General features: G+C 40.6%; 1 protein-coding gene across 6 annotated transcripts in view; it reads left to right on the top strand.

Annotated features, from left to right (window-relative positions):
- Nucleotides 1-15718, top strand: part of CGNL1 (cingulin like 1) — a 165840-nt gene that overhangs the window by 84878 nt on the left and 65244 nt on the right. For 3 of the 6 annotated variants that reach the window (XM_050967905.1, XM_050967901.1, XM_050967903.1), the window contains 6 exons: nt 5230-5391; nt 6414-8019; nt 9313-9407; nt 10795-10888; nt 14157-14258; nt 15303-15451. In XM_050967905.1, the coding sequence (XP_050823862.1) occupies nt 6433-8019; nt 9313-9407; nt 10795-10888; nt 14157-14258; nt 15303-15451 (2027 nt within the window). In that variant the 5' untranslated portion in view covers nt 5230-5391; nt 6414-6432. The remainder of the gene's footprint in view (nt 1-5229; nt 5392-6413; nt 8020-9312; nt 9408-10794; nt 10889-14156; nt 14259-15302; nt 15452-15718) is intronic. The other 3 variants (XM_050967902.1, XM_050967904.1, XM_050967906.1) reach the window with 2 other exon arrangements.

Here is a 15718-nt window from a genome sequence, read left to right as displayed (position 1 = left end):
ATGAAACTGTTAAAGTTTTCTGTTTTGATGTCTTTATTGTATGTCCCTTCTGGTCATTTGAATTCCTGACACATCTTGTGATGCTTCTCTTGGAAAACCCAAGAATCTCTTTTTCCGTTCACTTCCTTAGGTTGCCCTGGTTTCTATTTTCTGTTTTTGCCATGGCATCTGTGGGTTGGGTTTCCTGCATACTTTTTAATATTGGTCTGAAGCTTGGTGAGCATTTAGTTACCCAGGGCTTCCGCTTCTTGGCATGCTGTTCTCAGACATCCACAAAGATTGAAAGTGGCCCGATTAGGATTGTTTTGTGGGCCTTTGGCACAGGATAACTTATGGGATTTGAGCTCAATATCTTGAGGAATGCCTAGTTGTTCCGAGAATTCCCATCGATTGTCAGTTTTGAGTAGCATTTGACATTTAATCAGTCTCCATTCTGGGGCACTTTCGTTCAGTATCTTTTGGCTAGTATAACTGTCAACTCAACCCTAGAGCTAGATGAAATGCTGGTTTCAGGAATATTTGCTATAGTCCAAGTGGTATTGTCTCCCCTCAGTGGTGCTACTTATTTCAAACTCTTTGGTGCTTTTATGAGAGTTTATCAAAACTGTCTATATGTTAAGCCTTGTCTACACTTAGGATTTGCCCAAGGTATAGCTGTCAGTGGCCAGGCACTGGTTCAGGTAAGCCTGCTTGAAACTGCTGTAAGCAGCACTGGTGCTAATCATGGTTTTGCATTTCTACACTAGATATGTGCAACTATATCAGTGGCGGGCCACCAGTGGCTGAAGTCCTCGTTGCAGCTAAGCTCTTGGTCTGTGCTGGGTTTGAGATGAAAGGGGAGCAGCAAACACTTGTTCTTCTAATTTTTATGTTGTGATAGTTTTGTGCAGAGTTCTGTATTAATTGAAATCTACAGCAATTATTTGCTATCTAGACGAATACTTTGGAGAGAGCACCACTGCCACTAGATATAGTATGAACAGCCCTTCACTGATGCAAGTAGCAGCAAGAGTGGACCAAGAGAGCTGTGTAATATGCAACACATAAGCTTGGCTAGGGTCTGTGATGTAACTATGGAAATAAATGCCATTACACCATTGTGTTTTGCCACCTTTGTTTATGGATATCTGTTTGCATCTTCCACTAGTGCATTGCTTCCTAAAGACAGATACTCAAAAGAGGAATAATGAAGCATTCCTCTTGCAGTATAAAAATTTCAATATTTAAATCCATTTCACTGGAAAAAATGTCATTGGTAGCAGAAATAGTGTAATGATTTTAGGGTTACACTTTGTCACATAGCTATCCTTAATTCCCTTCACTTGAGGAGGCAAATTCTGTCTGGTACAGGTAAAGCTGAGCCCTAACCCCGTTAAAGGGCCAGTTAACTCTGACAGGGTCTTACTGCTTTTTTTTTACTTCAGTGCTGACCTAGCCACAATCCTTCTACCCACAATTCGTCTTCCTCTGGCAGACTAAAGCATTTGGCACACTGTCTGTAGTTCATAATTATTGTCCCCATTCCTCCTGTGGGTGATCTTATTGACATATTTAAAGAGACAATGCAAGTAAAAACAAAATAAATAGCTCTTAAAACAGATTTTAATTTTGAGGGTTCAGGTTTGTTCTAGTTTGATGTCTCCTTGAAATAAAACAGCTTTGATGCATGTAATCTGGAGTTAGTAGCATTGGTGCTTCAGGTGATATAATTGAAATATCAAATTTGGGAATATTCACAGTATATTTTCCATTTCCACTGCTCAGCAGAGAATCTGTTTACAGTGCTATATGGTGGTGGTGAGTTTTCTGGAGCAAACCAATAGCAATGATACAGCAATGGCAGGATTGTTTAGTTAATTTTTGATAGCATAATTAGTCAATATTTGTGCCACTATGGATTTTGCAGATGATGTGATAGATGTACGTGGAATTTGCTTTCAGAAGCCCTAAGAAACTAATACTATTTTAGACTAAAATGTGATGGAGTGATAGTAAAGTTTTTGCAGGCCACAGGATGGCAAAGCTGTAGGAAACAGTGACACATTTCCTTTTCTGAAAACAAATATTGAAAGCCAAACAGATAAAAGCAGAGCTTGGAAGCATGAGGATTTTGGAGCTTCTTCCACTGCTTCAGCTATCTAAAAGCCAGTAATAGCTGGTTATATGTTTCCTCTCCTGAGGCATACTACCATCCTCTTATTAGTAGGGCTGATATTAATTATTGGCTGCAGTCTGACCATTTGTGTGGGAGGGGTATGTACTTCCAGTAAAAAAGCTAGAGAAATCCACAATAAGAGCTATGTTAAATCAAAAGATACTTGAATCCCAACAGTTTCCTCATGTATAAGGGTTATATTTAAAAACTTTGACGTCTGAAAAACTAGTGGTTGCACCAGTGTTCACTATACCAGCATTACATCTCAGACCCATATCAATTGTCAGATGTTCATTTCAGTTTCATCACACTTTGACTCTGAACTTTTGTGTATCATATAAGTTCATTTCACTGCACATCTCTATTCACTTTCACAGACACACTTAACTAATAAATAGGAATAAAAGTACCTAAACCATTTAAGACAATACAAGAATACTTTTTATTATAATCAGTATTTTACCTGCAGTTTTCAAGTTATGCAATATTATAATTGGTAAATGGAACTGTCCAGAAAAAAGATGTAAATAAAGTTAGTGATTGAAGCTGCTTTTGTTTATGTTATGGTTGGACTATATATATTTTCTTAAGGACAAATATGAGATGTAATCATGAACCCTTATATATTCTACTTGCCCAATTTTTTATGAGATTAGCACGTTAGCTTTTACATAATCAGTAAAAATGCAGTGTTACCTACTGTACTGTGTTCTTAGTCACTGGCACACTTATGCCATCTTGTAGAAGAAAGGTCTAGCGTATGTTAATTCTTCAAACAGATTGATGCTTGGTTACATTTACTACTATATTTGCCGATATTGCCAGTGTCAGCTAAATCTATTGCTATATTTACATCGTTAAGAGTCATTCCAATACAACAGTGGTTCCCAAACTGGGGTTCATGAACCCTTGGGGGTTCACAAAATCTGTTGGGGGTTCTCAGAAAAAAATTCTGTAATGGCAGACAGAGCTGTCCCTAGGGACTCTGGGTGCAAGGGCTGGCAGCCTGAGCCCTGGGACCATGACTTTGTGGCAGAACAAGTTTAAGCTTTGTTGTAGTTGTGCATTGTTTGCCTTGACTGCTCAAGACCCGAATGCTTGTGGGAGGAACTCTTTAATAGAGTTGTCTTCTTAAATACCTTCATGCTGTTTCACATCTAGTACTCCTTGATGCAACATATAGGAGGCTTAATCGAAATGATAGGAGCAAAATTAATGAAATCTTGGAAGAGTGTTGCCGTTTTCATAGAATCATAGAATATCAGGGTTGGAAGGGACCTCAGGAGGTCATCTAGTCAAACCCCCTGCTCAAAGCAGGACCAATTCTGAACTAAATCATCCCACCCAGGGCTTTGTCAGACCTGACCTTAAAACCTCTAAGGAAGGAGATTCTACCAGCTCCCTAGGTAACCCATTTCAGTGCTTCATCACCCTCCTAGTGAAAAAGTGTTTCCTAATATCTAACCTAAACCTCCCCCACTGCAACTTGAGACCATTTCTCCTTGTTCTGTCATCTGGTACCACTGAATCTAGATCCATCCTCTTTGGAACCCCCTTTCGGGTAGTTGAAAGCAGCTGTCAAATCCCTACTCATTCTTCTCTTCTGCAGACTTAGCAATCCCAGTTCCCTCAGCCTCTCCTCATAAGTTATGTGCTCCAGCTCCCTAATAATTTTTGTTGCCCTTCGCTGGACACTATCTCCAATTTTTCCATATCCTTCTTGTAGTGTGGGGCCCAAAACTGGACACACTACTCCAGATGAGGCCTCACCAATGCCGAATAGAGGGAAATGATCATCCTTCTTGTAGTGTGGGGCCCAAAACTGGACACACTACTCCAGATGAGGCCTCATCAATGCCGAATAGAGGGAAATGATCACGTCCCTTGATCTGCTGGCAATGCCCCTACTGATACAGCCCAAAATGCCGCTAGCCTTCTTGTCAACAAGGGCACACTGTTGACTCATATCCAGCTGGTCATCCACTGTAACCTCTAGGTCCTTTTCTGCAGAACTGCTGCCTAGCCATTCGGTCCCTAGTCTGTTTTCATAATGTAATAAAATTAATAATGTGATGATAAATAATAATGTAATAATAAATAGTGTGTAATAAGCATGTCATAAAAAAAATTATTTCCAAGAGCACTGCTTCTATCATTTATGCTCAGGTAAGGGAGAAAATCCCTGGAAACATTCATTTTTAGGAGGGTGTTTGTGAGATTTGATATTTTCTTGAAAGGGGTTCGCAGGTTGTTAAAGTTTGGGAACCACTGCAATACAATCACATCCCCTGAGTCAACACAGTTAGTTGGCAAAATGGCAGCGTTTTGCTAGAAATTATGCAAGATTCATCACACCTGTTAGACACTAGTTCAAGAAATATGAAATCCTCTCTTTTCCTCCTTGCACATCGGAGTATTCTCAACACTTCTAGGTTATGCTTTGTAGATCTGGAAATCAGTGGTGAGATGCGTTCTTGAAATGTGTGATCGATAAAAAGGGGGCAAAAATAGGCAGAAAATAAATACATTAAGAGTTTGTTTTTTCAGAATTTTCAGTGAGATCTCTCCAGTGGATCTATCGCCATAAATTATTTGTATTTGTGGAATGAATGTCAAACTTTTTAAGTATCTCATTGAAAGTTAAAAGCATTTTACTTTTTATACCTGTACTTTGGCGGACCACGGGCCAAATCCAAACCGCCAGATGCTTTTGAATGGACCCTTAAATCTTTTTATTTGCTGCTGCTGCTGATGATTGCTTTGTGAAAAATGTTTCTCTGGAATCTGGACCTTGATTATACCTTGACCAAGAAATTTGGACCTTGACAAACAGTAATTGACTACCCCAGTCCAGAGTATGAAGCACTGGGCGAGGAATAAAGGAACATGGGTTCTAGTCCTTATCTGCCGTTTATTTGCTTTGAGACCTTGTGTAAACCATTTTACTTTCTGTGCTTCATTTTCTCTGTATTTAAATTGGTCCTTCCACCAGCTCTACAGAGGGAAATATTATGTAAATGATCGGTATTCTTTTTTCTTATTGGTAAAAATAAGTATTGTGATTTTTTGGTCAGCATGTACATTGTGACAGGTTGGATCACAGAAACCCTCTGGAGGCTGCCAGCTGATGTGCCAAGACTACTTCTGCCCCTGCTTTCCTGCTCTGGCAGCTTGGGACTTCAGAGCCCTGTCTGATTTGAGCCAGACCCACTAGCCTGCTACAAACCAAGACCCAGGTCTGAGCCACATCCCCTAATAGCTGTAGGCTTAATTGAAAGCAGCTTAAGAAGTGTTCCTTTCTTTAACACTCAGATGCCCAACTCTCAATGGGGTCTCAAATAAATCCGTTTTACTGTGTATAAAGCTTATACATGCACAGCTGTTTTCCCTCCCAGGTATAAATACATACTCTGGGTTAATTAATAAGTAAAAAGTGATTTTATTAAATACAGAAAGTAGGATTTAAGTGGTTCCAAGTAGTAACAGACAGAACAAAGTGAATTACCAAGCAAAATAAAACAAAACATGCAAATCTAACCTAATACAGTAATAAAACTGAATACAGATAAAATGTCACCCTCAGAGATGTTTCAATATGTTTCTTTCACAGAGTGGACACCTTCCTAGTCTGGGCACAATCCTTTCCCCTTGTTCCAGCTCAGGTGGTAGCCAGGGGATTTCTCATGATTGCAGCCTCCTTTATTCTGTTCCACCCCCTTATATAGCTTTGGCACAAGGTGGGAATCTTTTGTCTCTCTGGGTCCCCACCCCCTTGCACTCCCCATCCCACTTCTAAATGGAAAAGCACCAGGTTAAAGATGGATTCCAGTTCAAGTGCCGTGATCCTGACGTGACTTCATTACCCACTTGCCAGCACACACATACAGGAAGACTTACAAGTAAAACAGAGCCATCTACAGACAATTGTCCTGGTTAATGGGAGCCATCAAGATTCCAAACCACCATTAATGGCCCACACTTTGCATAATTACAATAGGCCCTCAGCATTCTATTTCGTATTTCTAGTTTCATATACAAGAATGATACATTCATGCAAATAGGATGAACACAGCAGATTATAAGTTTTGTAATGATACCTTACAAGAGACCTTTTGCATGAAGCATATTCCAGTTACATTATATTCACACTCATTAGCATATTTTCATAAAATCATATAGAATGCAGTGTCACATACGTTGTCTGTAAATAACCAAACTTCATCAAATTAAATCTTCTCTGTATGTCCTTTTTTCATAGCTGAAAACCTGTGTTAATCATGGAGTCATATTGTGCTGGTTTCAAGCATGTGCAACGGGACTGTGGAGCTCATCTCAAGCTTGCAAATGATGAGACACACAAAGCTAGAAATACACAACACTCCAAGCCTGGATCTTATGGTGTCAGTATTAGGGTCCAAGGAATTGATGGGCATCCCTATATAGTGCTAAACAACACAGAGGGGTGTTTGTCAGAAAACCCATCTTTACCTGAAAATGGGCTGCAGGTTGCATCTCAGACAGTTAATAGGTCAGCTCCAAACTCCAATACTGCTCTTAAATTTGGGGAGAAAAATAGTGAAGCAATAAAGTTTCCTGGAACACAGTCCACAGAGCCCAGTATGTTTAAAAACCTAAAGCAAGCCAATATCAATGAAGGAAAGAACGGAGTCTCAGATTCTAAATATGGAATATTAAAACCCTCCAATTTGTTGAACTTTCAAAGGCATCCTGAGCTTTTACAGCCCTATGATCCAGAAAAAAATAACTTGAACTTGGATAGCTACCAATCTTCTGTGTGCAATAAGTCTAAATCTCTTGCAGATGAAGGCAAGATTGAAACAAAGCCTTGGACTTCTTCATCCAAAGTAGTGACCCTACAGAAAACCCCACAGCTTGTGGAGTCAGCCAAATCAAATGTGAAAACAATTCATTTGAACAGGTCCATAGCAGTGGAAGACCAAAATAAGCATGTGTCCAAGTGCCCTAGTGTTACTAGCACTCCAAATGAAGTGCATGTGTTCGAGTCACTTTCATCTAGTGGAGGATCCCCACATATTAGCCCAACTGGTCAACCAGAAACAAGGAAAAGTAGACCAGATGTTCTTTCTTTCGGCAGACAAGATTCAGCTGGATCAGTATTGGATGGGTCACGAAGATCATCATCTTCATCAACCACTCCAACTTCTGCAAATTCCTTATATAAGTTTTTACTTGATGACCAAGAATATGCTATCTATGCAGACAATGTTAATCGACATGAAAACAGAAGGTATATCCCATTTTTGCCCGGAACAGGCCGTGATATTGACACTGGCTCAATTCCTGCAGTTGATCAACTAATTGAAAAGTTTGATAGGAAAATTGGTTCACAGAGAAGGGGTAGATCAGGAAAAAGGAACAGAATTCACCCAGATGATCGTAAAAGATCAAGAAGTGTTGACAGTGTACTGTCTTTAGGCCTGGAGGTGAATTCAGATTACTTAGATGAGTTTAGTAAAAATTTGGGTAAATCAACTGAGCACTTGTTAAGGCCATCAAAAATTTGCCTTCAGAAACAATTATCTCTTGAACAAACGTTGCCTTCCCCTGATACACAAGTTACTGCTCGAACTGTCTGCAAACTGCAACCGACTGCTCAAGACATTCAGAACAACCATTACAGTTCATTGCAACATCATAAAGAAAATAAAGTTAATGGAGCGAGTTTGATGTTTAGGTCATCCACATTTCCAGTGCAGAATAAAAAAGAGGAAGTTAAAATAGTAACTTCTACGCTCTTGTTGCCAAATCGAATTACAATCCCGCCCGACCCAGGAACAAAGAAGATCTTAGTAAAAACATTTTCTTCTGCCCCGAATACACAGGTAACTTTTCAATATGAAACATGTTGTCTCTTAAGTTACCTGCACTGTGTAAGTCAAAGCTGTCTGATGTACACTGTATAAAATGCACATTTTCTATGGGTCAAATCCTGCAGTTTATCATTAGACAAAACTTCCCCGGTGTTTAGTGGAAGTTTGACCTCAGGAAGGGCTGCAGAATGGGTTTCAATAACAGTAAATGTAAACAGTTATTCTCTGAGTAAGGCTATAGAAAGCCAAGTTTAAGGAACAGAGTCACATTCTTGTTTGGAGGAGGGAGGGGATTAGGAGTGTTGTTGTAAAAGAAATGTGTTATTGATGCCTAAAAAATACTCACTGCAGCAAATAACGACATAAAGGAAAAGGTCCAAATGTGCATATTTTTAAACAAGTGTCTCTCCTGTCTGCTGAATTGTAGTATGCTCGTTTCTTTCAATGGCCCCAAAGAAGTACTTGGTAATTTTAAGAATATAGTAAGATCAGTGACATTTTTTATGACTGTCAAAGTAAGAACAAGCACACTGTATCTTTCACTTATAAGGACTGATCTGAAACCCACTGAAGTCAATGGGAAAACTCAATGAACTTCTTGTCTGGTAAAATTGCTACAGTAGAATCTCAGAGTTACAAACTGACCGGTCAGCCACACACATCATTTGGAACCAGAAGTATATAATCAACAGCAGTGACCCCCACCTCCCAAAAAGCAAATACTATACAGCAATGCTTCTCAAAGTTGGGCCGCCGCTTATTCAGGGAAAGCTCCTAGCGGTCTGGGCAGGTTTGTTTGCCTGCCACGTCCGCAGGTTTGGTTGATTGTGACTCCCACTGGCTGCGGTTTGCTGCTCCAGGTCAATGGAGGCTGTGGGAAGTGATGCGGGCCGAGGGACCGGCTTTGAGAAGCACTGCTGTACAGTACAGTACTGTGTTAAACGTAAACTACTAAAATATAAAGAGAAAGTAGTTTTGTTTGTTTTTTAAAGGTTTCAGAAGATATGGAAACTGTTTCTGTGCTTGTTTCCTTTAAATAAAGATGGTTAAAGACAGCATTTTTATTCGCATAGTAAAGTTTCAAAGCTGTTTTAAGTCCAGTATTCAGCTGTAAACTTTTGAAAGAACCATAACGTTTTGTTCAGAGTTATGAACATTTCAGAGTTATGAGCAACTTCTATTCCTGAGGTGGTGTAACTCTGAGGTTCTACTAGATATAGAATGGAGAATTTCAAAGCAGAAGCAACAGTGGGAAGCAAATCATTGAAAGAGTCTGTATTTTGATACCCAGCCTTGTGTTTTTAGGCAACTCCTGATCTGTTAAAGGGCCAGCAAGACCTCACGCAACAAACAAATGAGGAGACAGCGAAACAGATCCTTTACAATTACCTTAAGGAAGGGTTAGTAAACTTCATTAACTTTTATAGTAGAAATTGGAGATTGTACCAGCTTGAGGATCTTTATTTAGTTTTTTGGGAGAGGTTATCTGGTCGTTGGAAGTATGTACCTGTAATCTTCTGGATGTTTTTCAGATTCCTAATCTCCATAGCAGTCTGTTCCTATGTGTTTTATATTTGAGATAAAATATTGTGATGCCCCGAGAACAATTAAGTAGCAGCATATGGTAGCTGAAAAATTACTGTGGAGACTTCACCATTAATATGAATATATAACAAACAGAAAATTATTTTAAAACAACTTTTAAATTTTCTGTAAATACAGTTCTATAAGTATCCAATGCAGACGTCTTTGATTTGTTATGCAGAGTTAGTTGCCACTGGGACCACTGTCTTAGTAAAATGCTACCTTGTATTGGATGGATGGATGATGTAATCCTTCTTTCTTAAAGAAGTTATAAATTAAATACACTATCGTTAAAATTTATACTGTAAACCAAAAAGGATAAATTAATTAAAAATTATACCACTTCACTATTCTGAAGCTCACCAGTGTTCCTGAAGGTTATAAAGGATCTCAAAATTCCCATCTAATCAGAATGCATATGCTGTATATTGTTCAGGATCAGATTCAATATACTTTTTAAAAAACTAAAAATAAATGTATGGGTTGGTTAATTTAAAAAAAAGTGTATCTCCTGTGGTGTCAAAGTTCAGAAAATGTTTAAAAGCACAACACATGAATTGAGCTTCACATAAACTATTCCTAAATTAGTGTATAAAAAGTGGACTGTACACCTAAAAGTGTGAGGTAAGTTCCCCTTGTCCTTTTCATCAAGTGCCTTCTCCAGGTGAAAGATTGTCACATTTTTTGATGTTGTATATTCTGAAAGTAAACAGTTTTTAAAAAGGGTGGGGGGCAGAGAATTTCTAACCGACACAATATACTTAACATTTCTATGCACCCAACCCCTCCAGCCTCTTAGGCTATTGATTTAGCAGAGTTTCTGATACTTGTGATATCCCGGAATGAGGGTGTTGTGACAATTGGGACATAGCAGGCAGGACTATGAGGGACCTAAACTTTATTGTGTTAAAGTTTCAGGCAGCTTGTTCAATAACTTACATGCAGAACACCCATCATTGCTATATTGGCCTTCAGCTCAGAACTGTAATCAAAGAGCCAAGTAATTTTCCAGAAAATATTTGCAATTACATTTTTTAAATAATTTATTTAAAGTATTTGTGGAATAGTAGTTTAAAATCTATTTCTAATTTGCTCCTAAATGATTTTATTGTAATTGGATACTTGAGGTTTATTCCAGCCAGAGCAAAATAGTTGGTGTCCTAAATCATACCATTGTTTACTTACATTGTGTCCATGTTTCAGAAGCACTGATAATGATGATGCCACAAAGAGGAAGGTGAACTTGGTTTTTGAGAAGATCCAGACTTTAAAGTCAAGAGCTGCTGGAAGTGCACAAGTAAATAATCAAATCACTTTTGTTCGTGTGTTTCATAGCTATAAAATAGTAAAGTACAGAACTGCATATCATTGTCTAAAACCATTTACATGGTTTGTAAAAGGAGACTAGGGTGTGCGTAATACACACAGTAGGTGAGTTTGAAAAGTTGCAAAAAAAGTTACAAGCTGGATTTGTATACTATGGCCCTGATCCAGCAAAGCACTTTAAGCATGCGAATAGCTTCGCTGACTTCAATGGGACTACTTGTGCTTACGGTTAAGCACGTTCTTAAGTAATTTGCTGAACTGGGGTCTCTGTGAAAGATTACATACATTTTTAAATGTTAGAGATGGCAGATTCCTCTACTCTTAAGTGCATTTTGCAGTTGTGTGTTGGAGACCCAAATTAAGGAGTAATTAGGATTGCTGACTGTCTAATCACACAAACCTGAACACCCTTGCCCTGCCCCTTCCCTGAGGTCCTGCCCTGCCTCTCCTCTGAGGCCACATCCCATTCACTCCATCTGCCCCTCCCCTATCGCTCGCTTTCCCGACCCTCACTCACTTTCACCAGGCTGGGGCAGGGGGTTGGGGTAGAGGAGGGGGTGTGGACTCTGGGCTGGGGGATGGGGCTGAGGGGTTCAGAGTGTTGGAGGGGGCTCCTGGGGCTGAGGGTTGGGGTGTAGGAAGGGGTGCGGGCTGCAGGCTCTGGGACGGAGTTTGGGTGATGGAGGGGGCTCTGGGCTGAGCCTGGGACAGAGGGTTGGGGTGCGGGGGGGGTGCAGGGTGCAGGCTCTGGGAGAGAGTTTGGGTGTGGGGAGGGGACTCTGGGCAGGGGGTTGGGGTGCAAGAGGGGATGAGGGATGCAGGCTCCGGCGGGGAGGTGCTTACCTTGGGCAGTGATGCAGCAGGGCTAAGGCAGGCTCCCTGCCTGCCCTGGCCCCACACCACTCCCAGAAGTGACTGGCATGTCACTGTGGCCCTGGGGAGGGAGGAAGGTGGCTCCACGTGCTGCCAGTGCCCACAAGCGCTGTCCCCACAGCTCCCATTAGCCGCAGTTCCTGGTCACTGGGAGCTGCAGAGTCAGCACTAGGGGCAGGGGCAGTATGTGGAGCTACCTGACCCCCCTCCCCTGGGGCTGCAGGAACATGCCAGCTGCTTTCGGTAGCTATGCGGAGCCAGGGCACGCTGGGAGCCTGCCTTAGGTCTGTGGTGCCTCTGAACTTTCAGTGCCTAATATCTCCTGGTTTGGCTTCAGCAGACTCTGGAATATAGGGTGTGATTCCGGGAGACTCCCGGCAAAACCAGGAGGGTTGGCTACCCTAGTAACATTAGGATACCTCATTACTGTTTGAAGGTTATGTTGTCAATACCACTGTGGGTTAGTGCCAGGTTTACAATGGCGCCAGTGGCCCGTGCTCAGAAGGGGCCCTGGCCTGCTCCACTTGTACTGCATCCCAAGACCCCACCAGCGTGCTGGCTCCCCACTGCCCATCACTTGCTCCTCAGGCCAAGGGCTCCTCTTTGCCCGTGGTCCCACCCCCCTGTTCCTGTCTGCCCCTTGGCTGGACCCCAGTGCACCTCCGGCTCTGGGCAGTCTCTGCTTCCCACCATCTGTGGAGCCCCACCTGACTCCCCGGAGCGGAGCTGCCTGGGACTGGTGCAGAAGCCCGGCCAGTCTCAGGCTGGGGCTGTATTTACAGAGCTGAATGTGCCGGCATGGCACATTCTACATGAGGGAGAGGGTACAGGGGTCTCTGTGGGGAACTGTGACTCTCCGCTTTCGTGAGGCTTGATGTACTTTGGTGCCTTGTCCCTTCGCCCCCTCCCCCCCGGGCTGTGAGCCCAGGCTGCTGCAGTGTCTGCTGCATATGAAGCTCAGTGTGTGTTAGCATTGGGTGGGGATTCTTCTGGGGATCTGCGGGCGGAGGTGGTGGCTGTGCCCCAAGTCGAGCATAGGGGCACCAGTTTAATAATACTGCATTTGGCCCCATAAATCCTAAGGATGGCCCTGGTGGTAGGGCTGTGGGCAGAGAGGCGCTGGGCAAGGGTGGTGTTGTGCAGGATGCTCTGTATTTGTGGGGAGGTTGGGGGAGGTGCTTGACATAGCGGGTCCAGGGGGGTTCTGGCCATAGGGAATTGGGGGAGGGGGTTTCCAGTGTTGGTCATGGGTGCTGTGTTGCGCAGCACATGCCCACCCCCGAGAGGAAGGTGGGCCACTATGTGTCTGGCAACTGCCAGTTTGTAAATAGTGCCCATGCCATGCCCATTGCCTCTGGCTGGCCCCTCGCTCTGGGGACTAACGTCCCCATGCCATTGCCTATATGGGGGCCCACAAATACATTTAAAAGGTTAATCCGGCCCTGCTGTGGGTGGGTGTTTGTGATGTACTGAAGGTATTTTCCAGTGGTTGTGGCTATGTTGTGGAAGAGAGAGAGGAGACTTGTGTGAACTCCTAAAAGAAATTCCTGCTGATGTCTCATATGCATTGAAAAGTGATTGTGTTAAAGGAAAGGTTGTTGTTTATTGCTGTTGAAAAGAATGCTGAGTGTCCTCTCGTTACAATGGCATGAATTCCTGTTTCTGCTGTGTGTGTTTTAAATAAAGAATTTGTCTAGGATGTTGTTTAAAAGCAATAGTGTAGTAACATAATTTGACAGTCTGCATATTCAAAAAATAAATGTTACTATTACCTGCCAAGATATCAGTTGTGTTTTTTTAATTCTAAAAGAAACCTGAAAAAGCTTATTTGCTACCATGTTATTGATCAGAGGACTGTATTTGAAGTACCTTATCAATTTATTTTATTTTAAATTATAGGGGATCAGAATGAAAATATAAAACACAAGTGTATAATTATAAAAAGTATCTGTCCAAATTCTGCCCTCAGAACCATATACTCAGCTCCCAGTGATGTCTGTCAAAGGTGCACGCAGTAATCTCAGAGTGGAATTTGGCCTGAAGTATTAGTGGTTTATTCAATTGCTGTTTATTGAGTTTTACTTTTTTAGAGCTATACAACGCACACATGGTTCTTTTGAGATTTTTTCTGTGCTACTGGAAATAGGCCTAGAATAAACAACAAGAAGTTGAACAAGAATTACATCATATCTCAAACCATATTAAAACTGTCCCATGGTAACTTTCATAATTCTGGCTAATTATAAAAAACAAATTATCACTGTGTTTTTTATTAGTTCTGTCAGTGGCTTAATTTCAGTTTTAAAAGGAAATCAAAAAGATTATATCTTGGACTTTTAGGATTAAACATCTCTGTTTAATTGTAGGTTTCTAATTCTTCAACTGAAGTCAAAGCATTGCTGGAACAAAAAACAGAACTAGAGAGCAAAGTTGCAGAGCTACAGAAAAAGCTGGATCTAGAAATTAGGGTATCATATTTTGTTACTTACATTATAAAGAATAGAAGTAGTATTGCAAATGTGATGTTCTAAACAAGTGACAATCAACTTGATAAAGCTAACATTTTCTTTTATGTAAGATTTATGCTAAACTTCCCAGTAAACATTCTGTCCCTGAACTAATGATTGTGAATGCTTGGTAAACTTTGTGTGCTTACGTAATATGGGGCTTTGAATTTTGGAAATTTTATGTGAATTTTGGAACTTTTATGCTGGCGTTATGAGCTCAAGACCTAGAAGATTCTGTGGGTTTCTCATAATTCCTACATTTAAAAAAAAATCATTATTTATATATCAGTAAATATATGGTAAATTATGCTAATGTTCTCATATTAGTGAGCGGAATTTGCATAAGTGCTTAATATATAGACAAGTGTGACCATTTTGCATCATATAGTTACACTTTTGCTTATATGGCAAATTCTTCTTTTTTTTAAAGAGTGAGCTTTTCTAAAAATAATCTCTCCCCATTGTTTGCTTCACATAGCCCTTGGAATGCCATGATGGAGACTTACGTAAATGAAACTTTCTTAAATAGCTGCAAAAGTAAAGCTTTAAAAAAATCTTTGTAACTATGATGAGACGTATTTGGTGTAGGAGATATACACTGTATTCATTCATGTAATTACTGATAAAACAGGTATAGCATTTGTTTTCAATCTGGAACTTGAAATGATTAAGTGCTAAAAAGCACTGAAGAGGCTGTGGAAGCAACTTAGTTGTAATAGATTATAGCGTGCTTTAAGTCTGTGATAGCGATCAGTGTAGTGGAGACTGACTGACTAATACTGAGACGCCTTTCCTTTTCATATTTCTAATAAGAGTCCAGAAGCCATGCTTATCTTCTCCAATACAGGTCTTGTTATGAGATTTCATAGTCTAAGTAGTTCATTCTTTTTCAATTACAACATTAAAGTATTGAGAGTGAATCTTTTCATACCTTTAAAAACAGGACCTTACATTTTGTTGTTAGCATTTTACCTCAGCTTAATACTTTCAATGTGTACAATTTAGAATCAGCAAAATATCAAAGAAGAGAGAGAGACAACGAGAGCAACTCTGAAAGATCTACAACAGCAACTTGACAAAAGCGTACAAGAAAAAGATGCCTTAAAAAAGCATCTAGGAGAAAGCGAGAAGGAACTCAGGCAAAACTTAGAGGAGTGAGTTTCTTGTAGAAAACCTTTTTGTGGAGTTTGTTCCTCTATTAAATGTTGCAGATTAAATTTATCTATCACTCCCTCCCACTGTCGGCCCCCCGCCCCCAAGTTTATGCTTAGAAGGCACTAGCCCAATACAATAGCAAGTAGTGCTACTTTTATTATTACCTGAAGTGTTTAAACTATTACCTCAAAACTGACCATCTGGGGGCATTTGAAGCAAAACTAAGATTTTTTTTTTTTAATTTTAAAATTTGTTTTAATGAGGGT

The sequence above is a fragment of the Gopherus flavomarginatus genome, chromosome 9 (assembly GCF_025201925.1).
Source record: "Gopherus flavomarginatus isolate rGopFla2 chromosome 9, rGopFla2.mat.asm, whole genome shotgun sequence".
NCBI classification, from domain to species: Eukaryota; Metazoa; Chordata; order Testudines; family Testudinidae; genus Gopherus; species Gopherus flavomarginatus.
The sequence above is the reverse complement of the archived record's forward strand: the minus strand, read 5'-3'. Positions and strand labels throughout refer to the sequence as shown.